Source organism: Oppia nitens, unplaced genomic scaffold, assembly GCF_028296485.1.
Source record: "Oppia nitens isolate AA-2021 unplaced genomic scaffold, nextdenovo-longstitch-racon4-pilon3 scaffold6_pilon_pilon_pilon, whole genome shotgun sequence".
NCBI lineage: Eukaryota > Metazoa > Arthropoda > Arachnida > Sarcoptiformes > Oppiidae > Oppia > Oppia nitens.
Genome location: NW_026533250.1, coordinates 2,113,529 through 2,133,319, shown reverse-complemented (window position 1 = coordinate 2,133,319; position 19,791 = coordinate 2,113,529). Strand labels below are relative to the sequence as shown.

General features: G+C 29.2%; 8 protein-coding genes across 8 annotated transcripts; 4 read left to right on the top strand and 4 right to left on the bottom strand.

Annotated features, from left to right (window-relative positions):
• Positions 1 to 1,242: 1,242 nt before the first annotated feature.
• On the bottom strand, positions 1,243 to 2,559 carry LOC128962443 (uncharacterized). The gene is made up of 5 exons (XM_054308818.1): positions 2,284 to 2,559; positions 2,025 to 2,223; positions 1,758 to 1,942; positions 1,417 to 1,472; positions 1,243 to 1,246 (listed from the first exon to the last, which is right to left on the bottom strand). The coding sequence occupies exons 1-5, from the start codon at positions 2,557 to 2,559 to the stop codon at positions 1,243 to 1,245; spliced, it is 720 nt and encodes a 239-aa protein (XP_054164793.1).
• Positions 2,560 to 3,616: 1,057 nt separating this feature from the next.
• Positions 3,617 to 7,068, bottom strand: LOC128962174 (transcriptional repressor CTCFL-like). Its single transcript, XM_054308525.1, has 3 exons — positions 7,033 to 7,068; positions 3,967 to 4,998; positions 3,617 to 3,882 (listed from the first exon to the last, which is right to left on the bottom strand). Exons 2-3 carry the CDS (start codon positions 4,972 to 4,974, stop codon positions 3,622 to 3,624), a joined length of 1,269 nt encoding a protein of 422 aa, XP_054164500.1. The 5' UTR covers positions 4,975 to 4,998; positions 7,033 to 7,068; the 3' UTR covers positions 3,617 to 3,621.
• LOC128962167 (general transcription factor 3C polypeptide 3-like) lies at positions 5,250 to 7,934 on the top strand. The gene has a single exon (XM_054308520.1). It carries the CDS (start codon positions 5,264 to 5,266, stop codon positions 7,928 to 7,930), a length of 2,667 nt encoding a protein of 888 aa, XP_054164495.1. The 5' UTR covers positions 5,250 to 5,263; the 3' UTR covers positions 7,931 to 7,934.
• A 247-nt stretch (positions 7,935 to 8,181) lies between these two features.
• On the top strand, positions 8,182 to 13,078 carry LOC128962166 (ankyrin repeat domain-containing protein 12-like). The gene is made up of 4 exons (XM_054308519.1): positions 8,182 to 8,453; positions 8,518 to 8,728; positions 10,406 to 10,573; positions 10,645 to 13,078. The coding sequence occupies exons 1-4, from the start codon at positions 8,328 to 8,330 to the stop codon at positions 12,999 to 13,001; spliced, it is 2,862 nt and encodes a 953-aa protein (XP_054164494.1). The 5' UTR covers positions 8,182 to 8,327; the 3' UTR covers positions 13,002 to 13,078.
• Positions 13,079 to 13,542: 464 nt separating this feature from the next.
• Positions 13,543 to 14,202, bottom strand: LOC128962178 (bublin coiled-coil protein-like). Its single transcript, XM_054308530.1, has 2 exons — positions 14,005 to 14,202; positions 13,543 to 13,936 (listed from the first exon to the last, which is right to left on the bottom strand). Exons 1-2 carry the CDS (start codon positions 14,144 to 14,146, stop codon positions 13,797 to 13,799), a joined length of 282 nt encoding a protein of 93 aa, XP_054164505.1. The 5' UTR covers positions 14,147 to 14,202; the 3' UTR covers positions 13,543 to 13,796.
• Positions 14,203 to 14,610: 408 nt separating this feature from the next.
• LOC128962442 (superoxide dismutase [Cu-Zn]-like) lies at positions 14,611 to 15,568 on the top strand. The gene is made up of 2 exons (XM_054308817.1): positions 14,611 to 14,615; positions 14,884 to 15,568. Exons 1-2 carry the CDS (start codon positions 14,611 to 14,613, stop codon positions 15,566 to 15,568), a joined length of 690 nt encoding a protein of 229 aa, XP_054164792.1.
• A 326-nt stretch (positions 15,569 to 15,894) lies between these two features.
• LOC128962169 (UBX domain-containing protein 4-like) lies at positions 15,895 to 17,650 on the bottom strand. Its single transcript, XM_054308521.1, has 3 exons — positions 17,431 to 17,650; positions 17,228 to 17,356; positions 15,895 to 17,146 (listed from the first exon to the last, which is right to left on the bottom strand). Exons 1-3 carry the CDS (start codon positions 17,510 to 17,512, stop codon positions 15,957 to 15,959), a joined length of 1,401 nt encoding a protein of 466 aa, XP_054164496.1. The 5' UTR covers positions 17,513 to 17,650; the 3' UTR covers positions 15,895 to 15,956.
• An 854-nt stretch (positions 17,651 to 18,504) lies between these two features.
• On the top strand, positions 18,505 to 19,771 carry LOC128962441 (twisted gastrulation protein homolog 1-like). The gene is made up of 2 exons (XM_054308816.1): positions 18,505 to 19,064; positions 19,134 to 19,771. Exons 1-2 carry the CDS (start codon positions 18,830 to 18,832, stop codon positions 19,769 to 19,771), a joined length of 873 nt encoding a protein of 290 aa, XP_054164791.1. The 5' UTR covers positions 18,505 to 18,829.
• The last annotated feature ends 20 nt before the right edge of the window (positions 19,772 to 19,791 follow it).

Genomic DNA, 19,791 nt, shown 5'->3' with positions numbered 1-19,791 from the left:
TCACATTTTCTATTTTATGTAAATTTCGACAAATTATTTTTATTTTAATTATTATAATGAATTATAATTATTACTTATATGTAATGTTTTATATTGACTGAAATAAAAATTAATAAATGAATTTTTAAAACGATTTTTATCAGTTCTGTATTTGATTTTACATTATATTTACAGAAATTATTTTTTATTTATTTATAAATTATATCTCTTTCTGAGGACAGTCATAGACTGCTTATGAGGACTCAAGTATTGAATCGTAGAAACAGTAAAAATATAAACTACATCTCATTAACAATATATTCAATGCTATTAATAGTTAATATTTTAAAATTTATTATCTACTGTATTGGCATTTCTATACTTTAGTAATAATATCACAATTTTTTTAATAAATAAATCTCAGAGACAGGTATTTTTAGAGATGAAAGTTTACAAAGTTGGAGTAAATTTATTAATTTTATTCATTCAGATTGAATTGTAATTTAAATGATATTTTGCAAGTAAATTGATTAATTTATCACTAATTGCTTATATGATAGAAATACAATGTTTAGATAAAAAATGTTCACTAGATATACAAAAAAAGTTTTATTGATTTTAAAATATTTAATTGTAACTTTATTAAAATAGTAACTATTTTTTTAACAATAAAGAATATTCTGGTATTAAACAATCAAACAAATAATTATTACATTAAAAATCATTTAAAAGGAGATTTTAGAATTTTAATCACTTTTGCGATCCAATTGGGTTTAAAATACCAAATACTTACTAAAAGAGAGCAACAAAAAAATATAATACCAAAAAATATCACCAAAAAGGTTGCATTAAAGCCATTGTTTAATTGCGATGAATGGTTGACTGTTTGCATATGGACTGCAAATTTATTGATAAAATAGTTGTAATCTTTGAAACCCCAGGCATTGTACAGAAGTTGATCGCAACCCAACAGATCATAAAACAAATACTTTGCTTCCATGTCTTCGTCAGTAATTTTTGTCTTTTTTTTTATTAAATTAATAATTATTAGAATTATAAATATTAGTCAAAAAATCAATTTGAAAACATACCATAAATCTAGTGATAGGAATCTTATAATAAAGCGATCCTTTAATTATATAAATATAGTTTTGGTGATGAAATGCTGTAGTTATTTGAGTGGGAAAATCCTTATGAAAATCAGTTAATTTTTTAGGTGAGTCGTGACATGAGCTGCGATCACTCATAAAACACCACAATTGATCACCTTTTTTATAGTCAATAAAAATATATTTATTTGTTTAATTAATTTTCAAAAAATATATAATAAAATATATTTATTTACCGGAAATAAAATATATAAGTCCTTTGATATGAAAGGCTGCGTCAATCTTAGCCGATGTCCATAACTTGTCATTGGATTTCCACTCATCAGACCTTTTAAGTCGTTTTGAAATTTTTGACTGCCATTCATAGCATACAAACTCATCGTCCTATCAATTATATGTCATTAAAAAGTTTAAGCAATTCATAAAATGGTTATTCAGACAATAGATCTGACAAAATATATTTCAATCAATTTTCAAACAATTTTTTCCAAAATAAGTGAAACGATTTTTTTTTTATAAAAAACATATTAACCGATTATAAATTTATGAATATAACAAAATTATTATAAATTATTATAAATTAAGATAAAAAGTTATTTTTAAAAAATAAAACTTAAATACTTTGAAAAAATATAAGCAATTATTATATTTGTTAAGTCCGTGAACTACACTATCGATATAAGTGGGAACAACCATTGAGTCGTTTAAATAATATTTTTGTGAATCTTTTGGTTTTGATCGATGGTTTTGTCGGTTTTGTAGGACATAACGCATAGCACGACTGTCCACAAAACGTTCATCTATTCTGATGGCATTATCAGTAAGTGGTGGATGCGTTGGTGGCTTATCAGTAGCTAACAAATGATACATTTTAAAAATTTGTTATAAACGTTAAACTAATTATTATGATTATTAAGTGATATGTAGTGCACTCACAAAAGTCATAGTACCAGAAATAGTTGCCTCTAAATAATACAATCATATTATTTTTTGCTGATCTCGAGTAATGGTATGGATAACCATAAAATTGGTTCATTGATAGGATACCATCAAAACCGGGAGATATACACAATGGTTGAGGACATCCCAACCAAACTTGATTAAAACCAATAAACTTGTATTTATCTTTTTCAGTCTTTAAAAATGTTTAAAAACAATTAATTGATTTAATTTATCAAATATTATACAAACGCACCGGTATTTTGTAGAGATATAGAGGTCCAACAAATTTGTATTCTTTGATAGCATTTTTTCCAATCATTATTCTTTTAAAACGACTGTCCACTGGTTTTGGTTGTGTGTCTCTGTTAACAATTGGTAAGTGATCTCTTGTAATACCATCGACTTCAACATAATAGCTATTATTATTGTAAACGACATAATATTTGGTACAATTGATCACTTGTTCTTTGAATACGATATCAATTTCAACTGACACTCTATCGGTGCAATCATTTGGAATAAATGTCATATTTTTACTGTAATTTAAGTGATGTTTCACTGAATTTTTCTGTCAATATTTTTTTTAGAAAAAAAAGATTTTTAATAACATATTTTATATAACTATATAATTAACATTAATTCTTACCAAATCTTCTAAATCAGATTCATAAATATAATTTGCTAAACATATTTTTAAAATACAAATTATTATATAAAATAAGTAACTTAAAAAATTACGATAAATTAAATTCATATTGAATATTAACAAAATTTAAAAACTTATAAAATTTTTCATTTATAATTGCAATATAAAAAAATATCTAAATTGCAACAAATACTTAAAAAGCTGAATAAATAAATTAAAGACTGGTTAAATAGTACTTTATATTGATTTTTATTATTATTATAACAATTAAAAATACATTTTATTATAAATAAACAAAAAAAAAGACAATTACAATATTAATCAATCAATTGAAAGGCTGACACCGTTTGTACAGTTTTATAGTTTAAGAGAAAACTAACTGTATTTGAAACAAAACGCATCATTTTATTTTTCACCATTAGTTTTATAAAATAATTATTTATATATCATAAAGAAAAAAGTAAAAATTAAGTATTAATATTTGGTACAATTTTATTATGATATATTTTTACTAAAAGTAATATATTGTGCTTTAATAATAAAGTTTACGGTATAATAATATGCATTACAATATTTAAATTAAAATATATGTTAGCTTTTATAAATTTAAGTTATAAATTATAACATATAATACATAAATTTTATTAGTTTATTATATTTTTATAACAAACATATATTTAGTATTTGTGTAATAATAATAATTGTTGTTCTTTAAGCAAATAACATATTTTTTAGATACTATAGTATTTTATTAAAATATAAAGTAGTAAATACAGATAAAATCATTTTTTCAATTTATCGCTAATTTTCATTTGAAATATTATTTATTGTCAATAATTATGTAAAAATTATGTGTAAAATATGTAAAAATTTATTAAATTCCTTATATATATTTAACCATAATTTAGTAAATTTAAAATACAAATTAAAAATTAATGGTAAGTATTAAGTGGTTGAAGTGCTTCCATTGGTTGCTTTATTTATGAAGAGATCTTCGACAACAGCATCGATGTCCTTATCTGAAGTATCATCTCTGAAATGTCTTGTTCTTAAATGTTCTTTAAATGTCTTTTCACAATCAATACTGTAATTACATTTTGGATGTGATTTACATTCAAATACTTTTTTCCCGTCATGTTTTGTACTTTTCTTAATGTGTCGGTATATATCACTCAATATATTACCCACATATGCACAATACGGACACTAAAAATTAAAAAAGAAATATATGGTTAAAACATTATTAATAAATAGTAAAACAAATACACAATTATAGGTATAATACCATACCTTATACTTAGAGTTTGTGTGAGCGCTCAGATGAAACTCTAACTTTTGTTTATTATTAGTAGTGAAAGAGCAGTGAGGAAATGAACACTTTAACACTTCATCGGCCATCACTTGTGGCGAATAAGCGTATATCGTAGGTGTTGAAGGTGTTCCAGAACTGGTTCCAGCAGTCGGTGTCTCAATAGGTGTGCCATTGGCTGAAAACATTACTGTTTGAGTGCCTCTATTCGCTGTTGGTTTATATACGGTTGTAATGAGCGGGTCTTTTGGTATCTCATAACCAGATATGGTTATAGTTGTCTTCAATCTGTTTGTTTTACTCCTTTCGTGTTCGTGTTTGTGGTGAGTCCTAAGATAATCAATATGAGTGAAGTAAATGTCACATTCATTGCATTTGTAAGCCATCTCTTTGGTGTGATTTTGATAAATATGAGGATAAATCTCATTACGAGTCAGAGCAGTGCCGTCACAAATGGGACACATATAGAGATACGAATTGTTTGGGTTTCGGTTACTAAACATATTTGGATGAAGAATAAGCCGTCTTTGATTCGGATGAGACAACTTGTGATTAATTGTATGCAAAATAAGTGACACTTCAGACTTGGTTTTGAAGTCACATTTGTCGCAATGAAAGTCATCTTTGGATGCGTCGGCTGTCAATGCAGTCCTAATTTTATTCAATTCTGACTCTTTAGTCTTCAATTGATTTTCAAAGAGTTGTCTTTCTTTCTTCATTTTCTCCAATTCCAGTCTTTGTGAATGTAATGTACTTTCATTGTCTCTCTTCTCCTTTAGTCTCAATTCCAACTCATTTTTCAGTCTCTCTTCAAGTCTATCCTTCTGTCTTTGTTGTCTTTCCAATGAGTCTTTCAAATCTCTCATCTCTTGTCTTAGCCTTTCATTATCTTTTTGAACATATTCTTCGTAAGTCAATCCCTCTAAAGCACTCAATTCATCCAATGAATCAGCTTTTCGTTTTGTACCCGAAGTGATAGCAGTGGTCATTATATTATCGTTTTTGTGACTAATCTAGTGATAAATGTAACCAAATTGTCATCAATTAGTATATGATATCAAACTTGAAATTAATTTAATTTAAATCATTTAAAACACGTTTCAAAAGATTTATTGTTTTCAATGAAATAATTGATAAATAAGTCATTCATTGATTCCGTTACTATGTTTTGTGTTTATTATAGACTATATTAACAATAATAGCCTTAATATTCACTAATAATAATAATAATTATTATTATAATAATCAGTAAATTGTTTGTCAAATAAATGCTTAGAAATGACGGACAAGACGTCAAAAGCCAGCGATTTATTGGAAAATTTGTTGTCCGGCGGACACATCACTTCGGAACAGTGGCAGACATATAAACAAATCAGATCTGGAGATCTCATCTGTAGTGACAGTGACGGACACTCCAGTGATGAGTCCGAAGACAATACACAAGTGGACACAACTTCTACTTCTAGTTATCTGCCGATTGCCAGCACATCGACCAATCCTTCGGTTCAAATCGAGGAAACTTCAGAATCGGGTCCAACCAAATGGGATTCAAATTTGACCGTTAGATATATTGATGGAAAAATTAGTTTTAATGAGTTGGCGGATATCATGGAGAAGACAGAAGGAGATGATATCAGTAGAAAAGATTCTGTTGGAACCATTACTCAGACATCTAGTGAATCAAAGGGCAAGAAAAAGAAGTCGAAAATTAATAAAGATTTAGAAATGACACTCAAATCAAGTTCTGGAACTCGTCCGCGAAGACGACTTCCCCGTGATTTACAGGGATTGGTCGGTGAGGCCAATATGATGTTGGCTCGCGGCAACCACGACGAGGCTATCAAAATGGCACTCGAAGTTGTTCGACAATCACCAGATTGTGCCGAACCATTCCAATCATTGGCTATGATCTATGAAGAAATGGGCGATGATATCAAAACTTTTCAATATTTACTGATTGCCGCATATTTGTGTCCTTCAGATGGTGATGGATGGGTTAAAGTAGCAGAAATGGCGTCTGATTTGGGCTTTTGTAAGCTTGCGATCAGTTGTTATACAAAAGCTATTAAGATATTTCCTAATAATATAAAACTGCATTTCGAGAGGTGTCAGCTCTACGAGAAAGTTGGAGACATGAAGAAGGCTTTGGAAGCGTATGAGAATCTTATGAAAGCCCTTCAACCAAATGATGGAGAATTGGCACTTCAATTGGCTAAAGATATTGTCAAAATTCAATACAATAACGGAAACATATCATCAGCTATTGAAGTGATGGAAACAGCACTAGAAAAGCACAACTCATTTGTTACATCTGAAGAAGTTAATGTCTATATTGAACTATTGATAACTAATGAACAATATATCATCGCTTTGTTGGCATTTAAGAAGTACTGTGGTCTCAAAATATTGAGTTCAGGAATTGAAATCAATGATTTAACTAATGATATTATCACCAAATGTGATCTAACCATACATCTCATGTATTTAGTGCTTCCTATTGACTTAAGATCTAAACTAATTGTCACATTAATAAATCTTCGATGTCTACTCTCAATCAATGACTTACTCCAAGAACTATTAATAGAAAGTGCTGAAGAAATTGGTGATTTATATTTGGATATTGTCGACGCTTTTATTAAAATGGATTTACACGAAAAAGCAAAACTAATGCTTCAAAAACTGGTCGACACTGAGACTTATAATGAGGCCTCAGTTTGGATGCGATTCGCTGAATGTCTTGAAAAGACCAAAGAAATAGAAGCAGCGATTATCGCATTTTCAACGGTTGTAAGACTGGCACCAAACCATTTTGAGGCCCGATTAAGACTATCAACCCTTTTGTTAAGTGTCGGCAAAGAGAAGGAAGCGCTTGAAATTGCGAGTCAATCGGAAAGTGAGTCTCAAATTGATTTGGATTTACTTGAAATGCGGTGCCGTTTACTGTACTCACAAAAGTTTTGGACTGAATTCACAAAGTCTGCCCTTATTTTGTTGACCAGTGATATGATATATTTAAAGCATAATAAAGAGATTTCAACAATGATTACTTCAACTTCGTATAGAACTCGTATGGAATCGTTGCGTGATATTCATAAAGACTTGGGTTTGTCTGAAGATTCACAATTTCATCGTTATATTGGCAATAGTATTGATCCAGAAGAATGGATTGAAATCTTCGTTAAATTATTAAATGTTTTGCTATATAAAGTCAAAGACTATAACGAAGCCATAAGAATAGTATTTTCCGGCTATACATCTAGTGTTATGTCCACCAAACAGGATCTCATTAATTATTATTCACTCATGTGTTGCTTTATCTCGAAGAATATGCTTTACACATATCCATTGATAAAGGCGTTGATCTTTCGTAATATAGATAACAATCAAATCTGGAATATCTTCTGTCCGGTTATGTCTCAGTTTTATCAAGACTTAAGACACAATCGGTTCTGTATTCGTCTATTTATCAAAAATCCTGATAACATAGCATTAGCTTATTTTAATGGACACAATGCCCTCATGAGCGGTAGCTATAAGCACGCATTAGCCGAATATGTGGCCATTTTGAAACAGTGTCCTAAAGATTCTTTGGCTGCATTTTCGGTGAGTCTGGCTTTTGTTCACTTGGCCTCACAGAAGTTCACAAGTAATCGGCATTCAATTGTCATTCAAATGTGTGCTTTTCTTGATCTATATCTTCAATTGAGAGGTGAATGTCAAGAGTCGTTATACAACTGCGGACGTGCTTTCCATCAGTTGGGACTCCTTAACAATGCCGTCCACTTCTATAGACGAGCTCTTGATTGCGATACTCAGATCAACGCCAAAAATAAACACATTTTTAATTTAAAACGAGAAATTGCTTACAATCTGTCACTTATATACCGTCACTCGGGTGCCAATGATATGGCATTACTTATATTAAGACAACACTTTGTTGTATAAAATTAAGTTATTAAAAAATTTATCAATATTTATGAATTTGTATTTTTTAGTAAAATGTATAATATTTTTGTTAAATAAAATAATTGGTTTATTGAATTAAAATTATTTTAATATACAAAAAATTGCTGACAAAACCATATGTTAATCGATATACAGTAGTATTAAATTTAGATTCAAAACAAGCGCTCAATATCTAAGTTATTATAGGTTGGGTTAGCGCGCGATTCAATGCATGAATAGAGGCATCAATTGGAGGCAAACTTATAGACAAACTTTAAATGATATCTATTTATGGTTTATGTCATTACGTTATCATATAATGTATTAATTGTTTTAACATATGTTTAGTTAATTGATTATCACTGTCTGATCAATACAAATGATAAATTAGTTGACAATGAATATGTCAGACGATGAGAACCGAAGTGATTGTCTTAGTGTTAGATCCGAAACATCTGATTACTTCACATTCAGTGAAAGCACACCAAAGAGTGTTGAGTCCATCTATTTTGACCACAAATATGTAATTCATTACTATTTATTAATTTAAATCAAATAACTGACGCAATGCTTGAATTTGTCTTAAGGCTCGTTCACCGCCATATTCAACCATCACATCGTCAACCACTTCCAACACATCTCCATCAACGGATCCAAAGAGAAAACTAACAAAAAAACATAAATTATTTAAAGGCCGACGACTTTTTGACACCAAAAGCGACTCTTGTTTGGCACCACTTTCAGAGAGACAACAGTTGGCCATAGCTTTACAATTATCGTCAAACACATCACCTGAACGTGAGATCATTTTTATTATTATTTACTTAATGTAAATATACTTTAGTATAAAATATCATATAAATAAACTTTATTTCAAATAATTAACACATTAATTAAAATTACAATTTATTGAAATAATATTCAAACAAATATCAATTTAAATACAATTAATAACTATTTTCTAAATGACATAAATTTAATTCAAAGTTTGTTTTAAATAACTAATGATAAAGTGATTCAATCAAATCGACAAAAGCATTGAAAATAATGCTAATCTGTAGACAATAGCCAAGTGATGAAACTATTCATTACTTTTTGATTGCTTTTTGTTTCTTGGGTTTCACTACAAGATAGAGGATACCTAATCCCAACACTGATAGTGTGGCCAACGAGACATTTCTGCGGCCAAAGTCTGTAAAAGAGTTAAAATAACGGGAGAGACCCGTAAACTTGGACTCATCCACTGCATCTCCGCCGGCCATTGCTATAGTCGTCAATACAAATGTTAATTTGATATATCAATTATCATCATTTGACTGACCTATTAATTAAGTGATAATCTGATGGATCAGTTAGAAGTGCCGACAATTCCAGACAAAGTCAGATTTAAATGCGAGAAATAGTGAAATGACTTTCAATAGTAAACAATACTTAAAATATGTTATAATTTACGGCATATTAAAGCAATACAAGTGGAGACACCTATTGATGATTCAATACATACTATGCTATGAAAAGCACTGCTTTTTGGTTATCTTTTTGTGTAAAAATATTTTTGTCTAATCTATTCAATGATAGCATTGATAATAGCATTGAATTTGATATATCATAATGTAATGAGTTATACGACTATTGACTATATATACAGTTATATAATTGTTATATATATATGATTATGATATATATATTTTATACTACAGTATACTATAGTATACTACAGTATCTCAATATTGTATGTATTGTTAATTGATATGAACCTAAAATTGTCAAATATATACAAATTTAATTATTTGATTGATATAATCATATACTACAGTATCATATATAACATTGTGATGTAAGTATTATATTAACCTTACATTTAGTTTTAATTGTTGTACTTATTTGCATCAAATGTACCGAAATTTTGTAAATAATTTTGTAATAACAATAAAATTTATGCAAAATATACAAATATTTACAGTATATATATATATATATAATTTATAACAATACATAAAAATTTGTGATAATTATCTTAAATATTATTTTATAATTGATTTACTTTTAGTTGCTATAAAAAGCTTAAAGCTATGTAATAAATATTATAACTTATTTATAATATTAATTAATTGAATGTTAAGCTCAAGTAATAAATAGTTATAAATACATAATAATATTCATATATTGTTGTTATACATAATGGAAGCTATTGTATGACAAATATGTTATACACTGTTATATAATGTTATATAATGTGAATGAATGCCTATTAATATAATGATATGCTATATATAGTGTAATTAATGAGAGGTCAGCCCTGAGAACAGGTATTCAAAGTAAGACACATCCCTGTAATGAGTGATTCATTTATAGACTATATCTCTGCAAACATGACATCTCATTACTGATAGTTTGTCTCATTTTGCTCAGGGATTAGTGAAAATGGCTCTAATATTATAGTATTATTGATTGCTATTTGTTATTAATATTTAGACGAAACGACATCAAAGAGTAAATATGAGATAAAAAGTAGTCAAAGGGTTCGTCGAAATCCAAAAGGAGAGACAGATCTTCACATCGCTGCCATCAAAGGGGATCTGTCGAGAGTTCAACAGATTATTGCTGACAACAAATACCACATCGATATCACTGATTTTGCAGGTATTGTATTAATATCTTTATTATTGACATAACTTAATCTCATATATTAATGATTGATATTAATTTAAAAGGTTGGTCTCCGATACACGAGGCCTGCAATCGTGGCTTCATTCATATAGTGGACACATTATTAAAAGCCGGCTCTGATGTTAATGCAAGAGGTTATAATAAAGATACTCCTCTTATAGATGCAGCTGTCAATGGTCACCACCATTTAGTGTCATACTTGTTAAGACATGGCGCTAATTATTTTTTGACAAACGGATCAAACAAAACAGCGCTTGAAGTGGCCAAAAGTCCTAAAGTGGTTGAAGTAATTAAATCTTTCATTGACGAGAAGATGAGAAAAAATGGTGGAAACTCTAGAGATAACAATAATACAAATAAAAGTAGATCCTCTTCTCCAACCAATTCTCCAGTGAAGCCATCCTCTCCTCGTTTGACATTAAGATTCCATACAATCAAAGATTCTAAATCCTTGGTCACAAACCTTCCCAACAGTACAACAATGTCTTCAACTAAAACCTATAGTGTTTCCAGTGCTTCTGATAAAGACAGTGATACCACTAATGACTATAAAAATGATAAACAAAATGACAACAATAGGATTAACACATCCAATGGGAATAACTCTGAACCAATGATCACTGGTGTGGATCATAATTATACATCTGTTGATTCAACACAAACTTCTTTAGATGAATCAAATCGAAGTCGAAAACGAAGAAAAAGCAATGACGGAAATGTTTCGTCGACGAGTAACCATTCAGGGGGTGCATCCTCTCGAAGTGGTAGTAGTTCTTCTGTAGGATCATCGACTCAATCGACAACTAATCACAATAAGAAACACCATTCACATCACCATCATATGAATATAACAAATAAAACAAATAATGTTAAAGATAAAAGTGGTAAAAGAATTGGCTCTTCATCTGACAGCGAATGCGTTGAAGGTTCCGATTGTGATAAAGAGTCCAACTCTAAGGAAACCAATTTCAACGCCACTTTAAATGCTACTTCAAGTGAAACTAATTCTCCGAAAGTGCCGCCACTGAGGATAGTATTGCCGGCGAACTCATCTAACACAACATCAACAATGAGTTCAACTATATCTGCAAATAGCAGCAATTCAACGATATCTTCATCAGTGGCGTCGAGTACAACAAATTCAATGGCAAAATTTCCATATGTGGTCACATCGGAGGAGTCGTTTCAAAGTGAAAGTGATAGTGTTTCCGGTGCTGTTGGTTCTCAAAGGATTACCAGAAGTAGCCAAAGGGTTGCTCAGCAACAAAATCAGAGATCAAACCATTCATCAGCTGAACATCACAGCGATTCCGAAGAATCGGCGCCGCAAACGGATTCACAACATCCGAGAAAACGTAAAATTCGTAATAATAATAATATTACGGCTAATCTTAATAATAATAATACAAATAACAATAATAATAATACATCTATTACTTCTAATAATAATAATAATATTAATGATAATAAAAGAGATTTAAACACAAATAACTCAAACACTTCAGTAAACAATTCTAATGGTGATAACGATAACGATTCTTCTTCATCGACTTCAAGTGTCACACAAAACTTGAAAGACATCTCACAGTTTGCATTACCACAAACTAATTGCTATCAAATGTATTTAAGTATTAGGAAAAATGTGGAGAAAAAACGTAAAGAAATGTTTTCAGTGCCACCAAAAGCACCGCAAGGTTTTGCTGATTATTTACTTAATAGATGTTCTTATTTATTGCATGAAAAGTGTGGAACAGATAAAAATGGTTCAAATAATAGTAATAAAGAAGGTATTGGTGTTAATATAATGTCAAAACCAAACGTTTTAGTGCCGCCGAGTAATCTTAACGGATCCAAAATGATTGATGTATTTAATGAACAAGAAAAACAACGAAATAAACTTAGGATTCAACATATGATTGAACGCCAAAAACTTATTTTATCGGCAGAACAGGAAATACTTAGAGTTCATGGAAGAGCTGCCCGAGCGATGGCTAACCAAAGCGTTCCCTTTTCTGTCTGTTCTATACTAAAGGACGAAGAAATTTATAACATATTTGAAACCGAAAGCGAACAAAACGATTCACTAACTAATAATCACTTAAAAGGTGAAAAATCACTATATCTGGGCACTAGTGGTATGAGTGCCAACCGTACCCGATATAATGGACGCCTATTACTCTCATGGCTTCAAGATGTTGCCGACAAATGGCAAAAAACAAAAGAAGTTATGCTTTTGAGACATAAAAAAGAATCGGAATCTATGGTTGCAATGCAGAGACTTGAATGGGAGTGGAAACTCAAAGAGTTTGGTTTATGTGATCTTAAAACCAATCCTAACATCGATGGTAAACACGTACCACTCGTTAACGTTAGCGACGACTTTGAACTCTTTCCCGTTTAAGGATTATTTTCAAATGAATTAATATATAATTAAGAAAGAAATGATTGAATTGATGTGATTGTAATAGTTTTCAATTAATTCATTTAAATGAGTTTATTTTCAAATGTTTTTATTGTCTCAAATATCAAGTATTAGATTATTTTTAGTTTCTTTTTAATTGTCATTTGCTTTACTCCCAAATATATTTGCTTTAATCCTGAATTATAACGATTATATTGTTTTAATTAATAACAAAATGTTATTTAATATCTATTACTCATTAATATCAAAGAAATTAATATAAAAACCAATTTATATCATAATATTGATAATTGACATAAAATAATGTTCTCAATACTTACCAACTTTTGGATTGCTTTAATAAATACTTTTTGTTTTATTTTTTTGTCATATTTTTAAAATCAAAATTGTTTTTATCATATATTCTATTATATAAATTTGTAAATTTAGTCCAATTTAAATAAAAATTTATTTAATGTAATTTAAATCTCGATTAAATACAATGCAACGATAAATAACAACTAAAATAAATAAATATATATTTAAATACAACTTTAATTAACTATTGGTTTATCAAAACAATAATTTCTCGGATAAAATCTTGTAAATGATTTGATTCAAACAAAACCATTGTTTGCAATGGAGTCATAGTATTGATGACATTACTTCTGTGATGATTATCATTAAATTGTTTCTGTCTTTCAATTAAATCAACTAATTTTTGTCTTAATTCGGGTGAAGATAACATTTGCATCAAATGTTTGTTGTCTTTGATTTTGTGTAACAAAGACATCATTACTTTTGATTATTGAAATTGTCTTGTTTAATATCGTTAAGGAAATCAGTAATTTGTTGTCTTAATGAATCGTTTTGTTGTTCAATTTGATCCAAAAACTCATTGATTTCATCCAATTTAGTGTCTAATTGTGAAAACTCTATTCAAAATATAATCATTTATTGTAATCAACGCCCACTTAATGGCAAACATTAGACCCAACCATACCTTCAATTTGATCCACTTGTGAGTCGTCTTCTTGTTGTTCGTGATTGTCATCGATGTCCTCAATATTCATATCATCTACGAGTGTATTGATGTCTTCATTCATATGTTTGTCAGCGTTTGGATCAGCAGTTGATTTAGTCATTGCTTTCAATCAAATGTGTCATTCATTTGGCAAAACATTCACAATATATATGCAATCCTTTCATATATTAAGTGTTACTTTATTTCTCATATTTTTAAAAAAAAGTTTATCATTAATGCAATTATTTTAATAAAGATTTTTAATAATTAATTATATTTTGCATATTTTATTCAATAAAATAATATTTATTTATTTATTTATTAAATAGATATAATTTTCAAAACTTGTATATTTGTTAATATATTAAAGCAAAAGCATGACTTAATTATTTAAAAATAAATAAAAGAAAATATATTGTAAATGTATTTTAAATGTATTGTAAATTTTAATTTAATAGCAATTTCAACATAATTATGATTTTGTAAATATTTTTATTCAAACATTTCAAGTAATAACAAATAATATATTAATTCCACCAAAAAGTGTCAAATTGTTGCAAAAAATAAAATACAGGTATTCATTATATGTAGTTCAGTATAGCTTAATAGCGGAAACTAAAGTTAGTCAAGCAATTCATTTAAGGGGAATAATTGGCTTAAAAATTGTATTGTTTAAGATTATTGGATCTATTTTGGAGGACAGTTAGTTTGGCTAAACACGTCCACAAATATTTTTTTAACAAACATTTTTTACAAATGTTTCAAATGACATAAATGCTTGCAATAAATTTAAAAGTTGTTAAATAAAATGATATTCAATTTTTTGATAGTAATAAAACTTTTATTATTGACTTCGAGTCAAATAAAAAATTCGTTGCAAACCGATATCAATATCGATGGTATTTTTGATGACAAACATGTGATCGACAATGAATTTCCTCCAGAATTAGATTATACAGTGGAAACAAGTTTGGGACCAATTGATCGATCAACCAAAAAGACGCCCATCTCTGATAAGCTACAGCTGACGGGACCCCTAACTGAAACATTTACGGGAACTTTATCCGAACCTCTTGTAAAAGCAGTGGTCGTATTGAGAGGTAATGGTATAACTCAAGGTATAATACATTTATTGCAATTGGGTTCGGGTCCGACTCACATCTCGGGCACTATTATTGGTTTAACTCCATTATATTCACATGGATTTCATTTTCATGAGAAGTCTGCAACTGCTGGCTGTGAAAGTGCTGGAGAACACTATAACCCAACCCATCAATTACACGGCGGATCCAATGATCCAAACGCTCACATCGGAGATCTGGGAAATATTAGGGCAGACCTTAAAGGCATCAGTAAAGTCCATATTATCGATCATAAAATATCATTGATTGGTAAATATAGTGTAATTGGACGCTCTTTAGTAGTTCACAGAAATACTGATGATTTGGGAAGTGGTCTCAACCGGGAAAGTAAAAAATCGGGTAATTCTGGTGGACGTCTAGCCTGTGGAACAGTTCGCTTCGTTCACTATACTAAGGGATAATTATTTTATAATAATATATAAATTTAAACTAAAATATTATTATAATAATTTTTATTTTATTATTATCATAGTAACGCAATTTTATATATTGTATATTAATAATTTAATAAATTAATTCAATAAAAAATGGATTTTAAAATTCACATTTTATTCACTTAAAAACATTACAAATTATAAAAATCAAATATATATTATTTAACAAATATAGATATCATTACTACAAGAATCTTAAACTTTATATCTGTGTTATTATTATTATTATTTATAAACATTGTGTATAAATAGTGTCTAATTTACTAATAATAAAATAATTTATTACAGTTAATTATACTGAATAAATATATTAATTTTAATAATAAAAAATAATTAGACCACTAATTAAATGATTTCACATTTGTTGGGTTGAATTTCCATTATATGTATTGTTATCATCTGAGTCATCCTCTTTACCACTAATTCGCGCAACATTTCCATCTCTATTGTAAAACTGTTTTGGTTTTACTCTTTCAGGTCTCCTATTACTAGTGTTTGGATCAATGTTTGCATTGGTTTGATTAGAAGTGCTGTTAGTATTAGATCCAAACAAATTGGTTACAAAACTCCAAAGCATCACAAATGGTGTAAAAAGATATGTAAGTAATTGCGATACAATTGATGGAGAAGTGATCGCTCGCGAAATATTACTTCCAGATTTGGGAACAACTAATATAACAGAAGAAGGAGTTAATAACAACGCACTCAATGTTTCATTGTATTCATTATTTGAGAACTCCTTTCGAGGAAATGGAGAAACGAGACTAAAGGATCGTATATTGAGATTTGAAGACACGTATTGTCGAACAGTTTCGAGAGTATCATTGGCTTCAAAGATATTATTTCTGGTCGAGCCGTCCGGCAATTTGAATTGAATGCGAGCTTTGGTGTCATTTCTATGCCTAATCTGCTGCTCATTACTAACATTAGATTGCGATTCATTTGATCCAACATTTGTTGTCTTTTCATTACTTGTTTGAAACTTAGCTTTCCTGTCCTCCCTGTCCGCAGCAATTTGTGCCAAAACCCTCTGTCGGGCCAATTTCTCTTCTCTTTTATCGCGTTCTCTTTCTTGAATCGCTTCGAGCGCTTCTTTATCTTCACGAATACGTTTCTGATTCAACATTTCTTTCATATTAGTTCTTCTCTCGATTTCATCCTTTCTTTCTCTATCTTCCTCTTCTTTAGCCTTCTTTTGTCGAATCGCTTCAATCAATTGGTTCGCGCGTTCAACCTTTGAATCAATCGCAGAACTCTCTGTTGTTGATGAAGAAGCGGTAGGTGTGGTTATGAATGAAGAAGTGGAATCATTATTATTAGTTGTCATATTTGTAACCAAATTATTGGCAACCGGTGTATGACTTGAAACACTTGTCTGCATTTGATTTGGTATTTCATCAATTGATAAACTATTGTTAAAAATATCAATAGTTTTATTGATTTTTTCCATTAAAACATTTGTGTCTTCAATAATATCGGCAATTATTTCAATTGCAATGCCTTTTGCATCAATAAAATAAGTACTCGGAATAACCAGAATTGGATCTATTAAGACATTAAAACATCAAAAGATCTAAAATATTACAATTTTGTGACAATTATTATATCATATATTAAACGATTTACAGATTTGTGAGAAGAGTCTACAATTGTCTGACTGTGAATCCAATTTAAGACCAATTATTGGCAATTCAGACAACTTTGTCGACAGACTATCGTAAATGGCATTCATTTTAATAGATCTTTCGTCTTCACCTAATGTCAACAGAAGAATAACAAGTGATTCATATAAAGACTTTGATGTCTAAGAACACAGAATTTGAACAAACCTTTGATGAAAACAACAAACACTTTCTTTTCATTCTTAGACTTAATGATGGCTTCGTTAACACTTCCAGTAAACCAAAACATTGTTGACAACAATAGAGACGATAATCAATGGCTATAAATAAACAAATAATTTTGACTGAATATCACAGAAATGGATCAAATAATGTGATGATTAGTATTACGTGTTATTGTATTCAACACTAACTTAATGTTAATATTAATACTAAAGTCATATATAAGTAGTGAATCACTACTAGTGTTGAAGATTTCACTGAAATTTTTGAAACTAGAGTTCAATTTTATATAATTTAGTTAAATATTCGAATTATTCAAATATAAACTAAATGTTTAAAATTTTAAAGAAATATTTATTTTTTAATTATTAAATAATAAATCTTAACATTTTGACCGATAATAGTGATGCAAAAATCACTTCTCGAACACTAATTGTCATCAAATTTTCGCATTTTTTTATTACTATTAATTCTGATGCAATACAATATATTAATATTATTTTATTTTAGCAAAACTATAAAGTTGTAGACAAATGTTGTTTTATTTTTTTATTACTATATTTTACATTTACATCTAATAAATTAAATAATAAAGTTTTAACTTAAGGCTAATAATAGAAATAAATTAGAAATAGTAAATAAAATTTGTTTTTAAAAATTGTAATTTAATCTTTAAATAATTAGTTTATCATTTCATAAAAATTTTAATTATTAATTTTGAATACTAGAATTTAATTTATAGTAATTAAACTTTTGTAAATAAGTTATGCATTCAAAATTCGATTTTAAAACTTAAATTTAAAAAATAGTAAAATTTAAGTCTTAATTTAAAAAATAAATAAAGACAAAAAATTTTCAAATCATAACACATCACTAATGATTTATAATTTTAATAATAGCAAAAATATTACGTTAACTACAGTACAGTACAGACTCTGTACTACAGAGTATAATATAATATTAATATTACTGTAAAGGTATTAATATATACTCATTATTAATATAATACATTGTAATACACTATAGATTATAGAGATGTTTGAGAGTGAGAGTAGAGTAGAGTAGAGTAGAGTAGAGTAGAGGTGTTTTGAGATTTATTAGCGATCGAGTGATTGCTTTATACAGTATTAGTGTTTGATTTATGAAATGATTTATTATATTATAATTAGAGACCAATTACTTAGTTATCTATGATTTGTATTCATTTGTATCGATAGTCTCGACAATCAATAGACAACAGACAACAAACAACAGACAATATCACTGTATTGTCAGTTAATATCAATCTTTGCCATCACTTGACTCTCATTGAAGATCTTCCGAAAGCATTAAATGATTTGTCTTTTTGTATGTTTTGATCATTTGATACAATAGTTTATCTAAAATGAAGACAATATTAAGAGATTTATTGTCAAACATGACGTTAATGATAGTGTTGTTGGTGTTTGTGGTGATGCCATGTGTTTGGTCGTGCAATGAGGCGGTCTGCGGGTCAATAGTGTCCAAATGTATGTTAACACAGAGCTGCAGATGCGGTGACTTCAAACAGAACCGCAGCTGTAGTCAGGACTGCTTCCGATGTCTGGATTATCTATACCACGACTGCTGTTCATGTGTTGGTACGGATAGTAACCAAATAATAATAATAATGAATATATTTATGATATTAAATGACATTATTTTTACAGAATTGTGTCCGAAGGCCAACATAAGTGACACATCATTGGCGTCTAAATCTCATGTCGAAGATCTTCCAGAAGCACAGCCGGACTTATTTGCTGTTCTGACAGAAGAAAAAGATCATTTACTTCGTTGGACTTCTTATTCAATGCCATTAAAAGTGGTGATAATGGAACCAATGACTCCACAAAAATCCAATACTAATACAGACGGTTCCGATGGTATTGATGTAGAAAAAGATGTAGCCGTCAACTGTACCGTCGCCTATATGTCTCAATGTATGTCTTGGAACAAATGCAAGTCTTCGTGTACATCAATGGGTTCCGCTTCTTATCGTTGGTTTCATGACGGCTGTTGTCAATGTGTCGGCACTTATTGTATTAATTATGGTATCAATGAGTCTAAGTGTCTTCAATGTCCATTAACACCCGATAACAGCGTGAATCAAGAGATTGATGAACGCGATCCCAATACACCAACTGATGAACGCATTTCTGACTATGATATCGATGATAATACTGGACATAATCGCAACAATGAAGAGGAAACGCATAATACATTAAACGAAAAATCAGATAAAAATGATAAACAAAATAATAAGAAAACTGAAGAAAATCTCAATGAAAATGGAAGTAAAGGACTTTAAAATTATTCATTCATTGATTA

What these genes read in the sequence shown, in the direction of transcription:
- LOC128962169 (XM_054308521.1), bottom strand. Translation starts at nt 17,512, where the DNA reads ATGTTTTGGTTTACTGGAAGTGTTAACGAAGCCATCATTAAGTCTAAG. An exon ending in GTTTGTTGTTTTCATCAAAG is followed by an intron (nt 17,357 to 17,430) that starts GTTTGTTCAAAT and finishes TGTTGACATTAG; the next exon opens with GTGAAGACGAAAGATCTATT. An exon ending in TAGACTCTTCTCACAAATCT is followed by an intron (nt 17,147 to 17,227) that starts GTAAATCGTTTA and finishes ATGTCTTAATAG; the next exon opens with ATCCAATTCTGGTTATTCCG.
- LOC128962441 (XM_054308816.1), top strand. Translation starts at nt 18,830, where the DNA reads ATGAAGACAATATTAAGAGATTTATTGTCAAACATGACGTTAATGATA. An exon ending in CGACTGCTGTTCATGTGTTG is followed by an intron (nt 19,065 to 19,133) that starts GTACGGATAGTA and finishes TTATTTTTACAG; the next exon opens with AATTGTGTCCGAAGGCCAAC.
- LOC128962167 (XM_054308520.1), top strand. Translation starts at nt 5,264, where the DNA reads ATGACGGACAAGACGTCAAAAGCCAGCGATTTATTGGAAAATTTGTTG.
- LOC128962443 (XM_054308818.1), bottom strand. Translation starts at nt 2,559, where the DNA reads ATGACATTTATTCCAAATGATTGCACCGATAGAGTGTCAGTTGAAATT. An exon ending in TATATCTCTACAAAATACCG is followed by an intron (nt 2,224 to 2,283) that starts GTGCGTTTGTAT and finishes ACATTTTTAAAG; the next exon opens with ACTGAAAAAGATAAATACAA. An exon ending in TTTCTGGTACTATGACTTTT is followed by an intron (nt 1,943 to 2,024) that starts GTGAGTGCACTA and finishes ATCATTTGTTAG; the next exon opens with CTACTGATAAGCCACCAACG.
- LOC128962174 (XM_054308525.1), bottom strand. Translation starts at nt 4,974, where the DNA reads ATGACCACTGCTATCACTTCGGGTACAAAACGAAAAGCTGATTCATTG. An exon ending in ACACAAACTCTAAGTATAAG is followed by an intron (nt 3,883 to 3,966) that starts GTATGGTATTAT and finishes TTTAATTTTTAG; the next exon opens with TGTCCGTATTGTGCATATGT.
- LOC128962166 (XM_054308519.1), top strand. Translation starts at nt 8,328, where the DNA reads ATGAATATGTCAGACGATGAGAACCGAAGTGATTGTCTTAGTGTTAGA. An exon ending in TCTATTTTGACCACAAATAT is followed by an intron (nt 8,454 to 8,517) that starts GTAATTCATTAC and finishes ATTTGTCTTAAG; the next exon opens with GCTCGTTCACCGCCATATTC. An exon ending in GTCAAACACATCACCTGAAC is followed by an intron (nt 8,729 to 10,405) that starts GTGAGATCATTT and finishes ATTAATATTTAG; the next exon opens with ACGAAACGACATCAAAGAGT.
- LOC128962178 (XM_054308530.1), bottom strand. Translation starts at nt 14,146, where the DNA reads ATGACTAAATCAACTGCTGATCCAAACGCTGACAAACATATGAATGAA. An exon ending in ACAAGTGGATCAAATTGAAG is followed by an intron (nt 13,937 to 14,004) that starts GTATGGTTGGGT and finishes TATTTTGAATAG; the next exon opens with AGTTTTCACAATTAGACACT.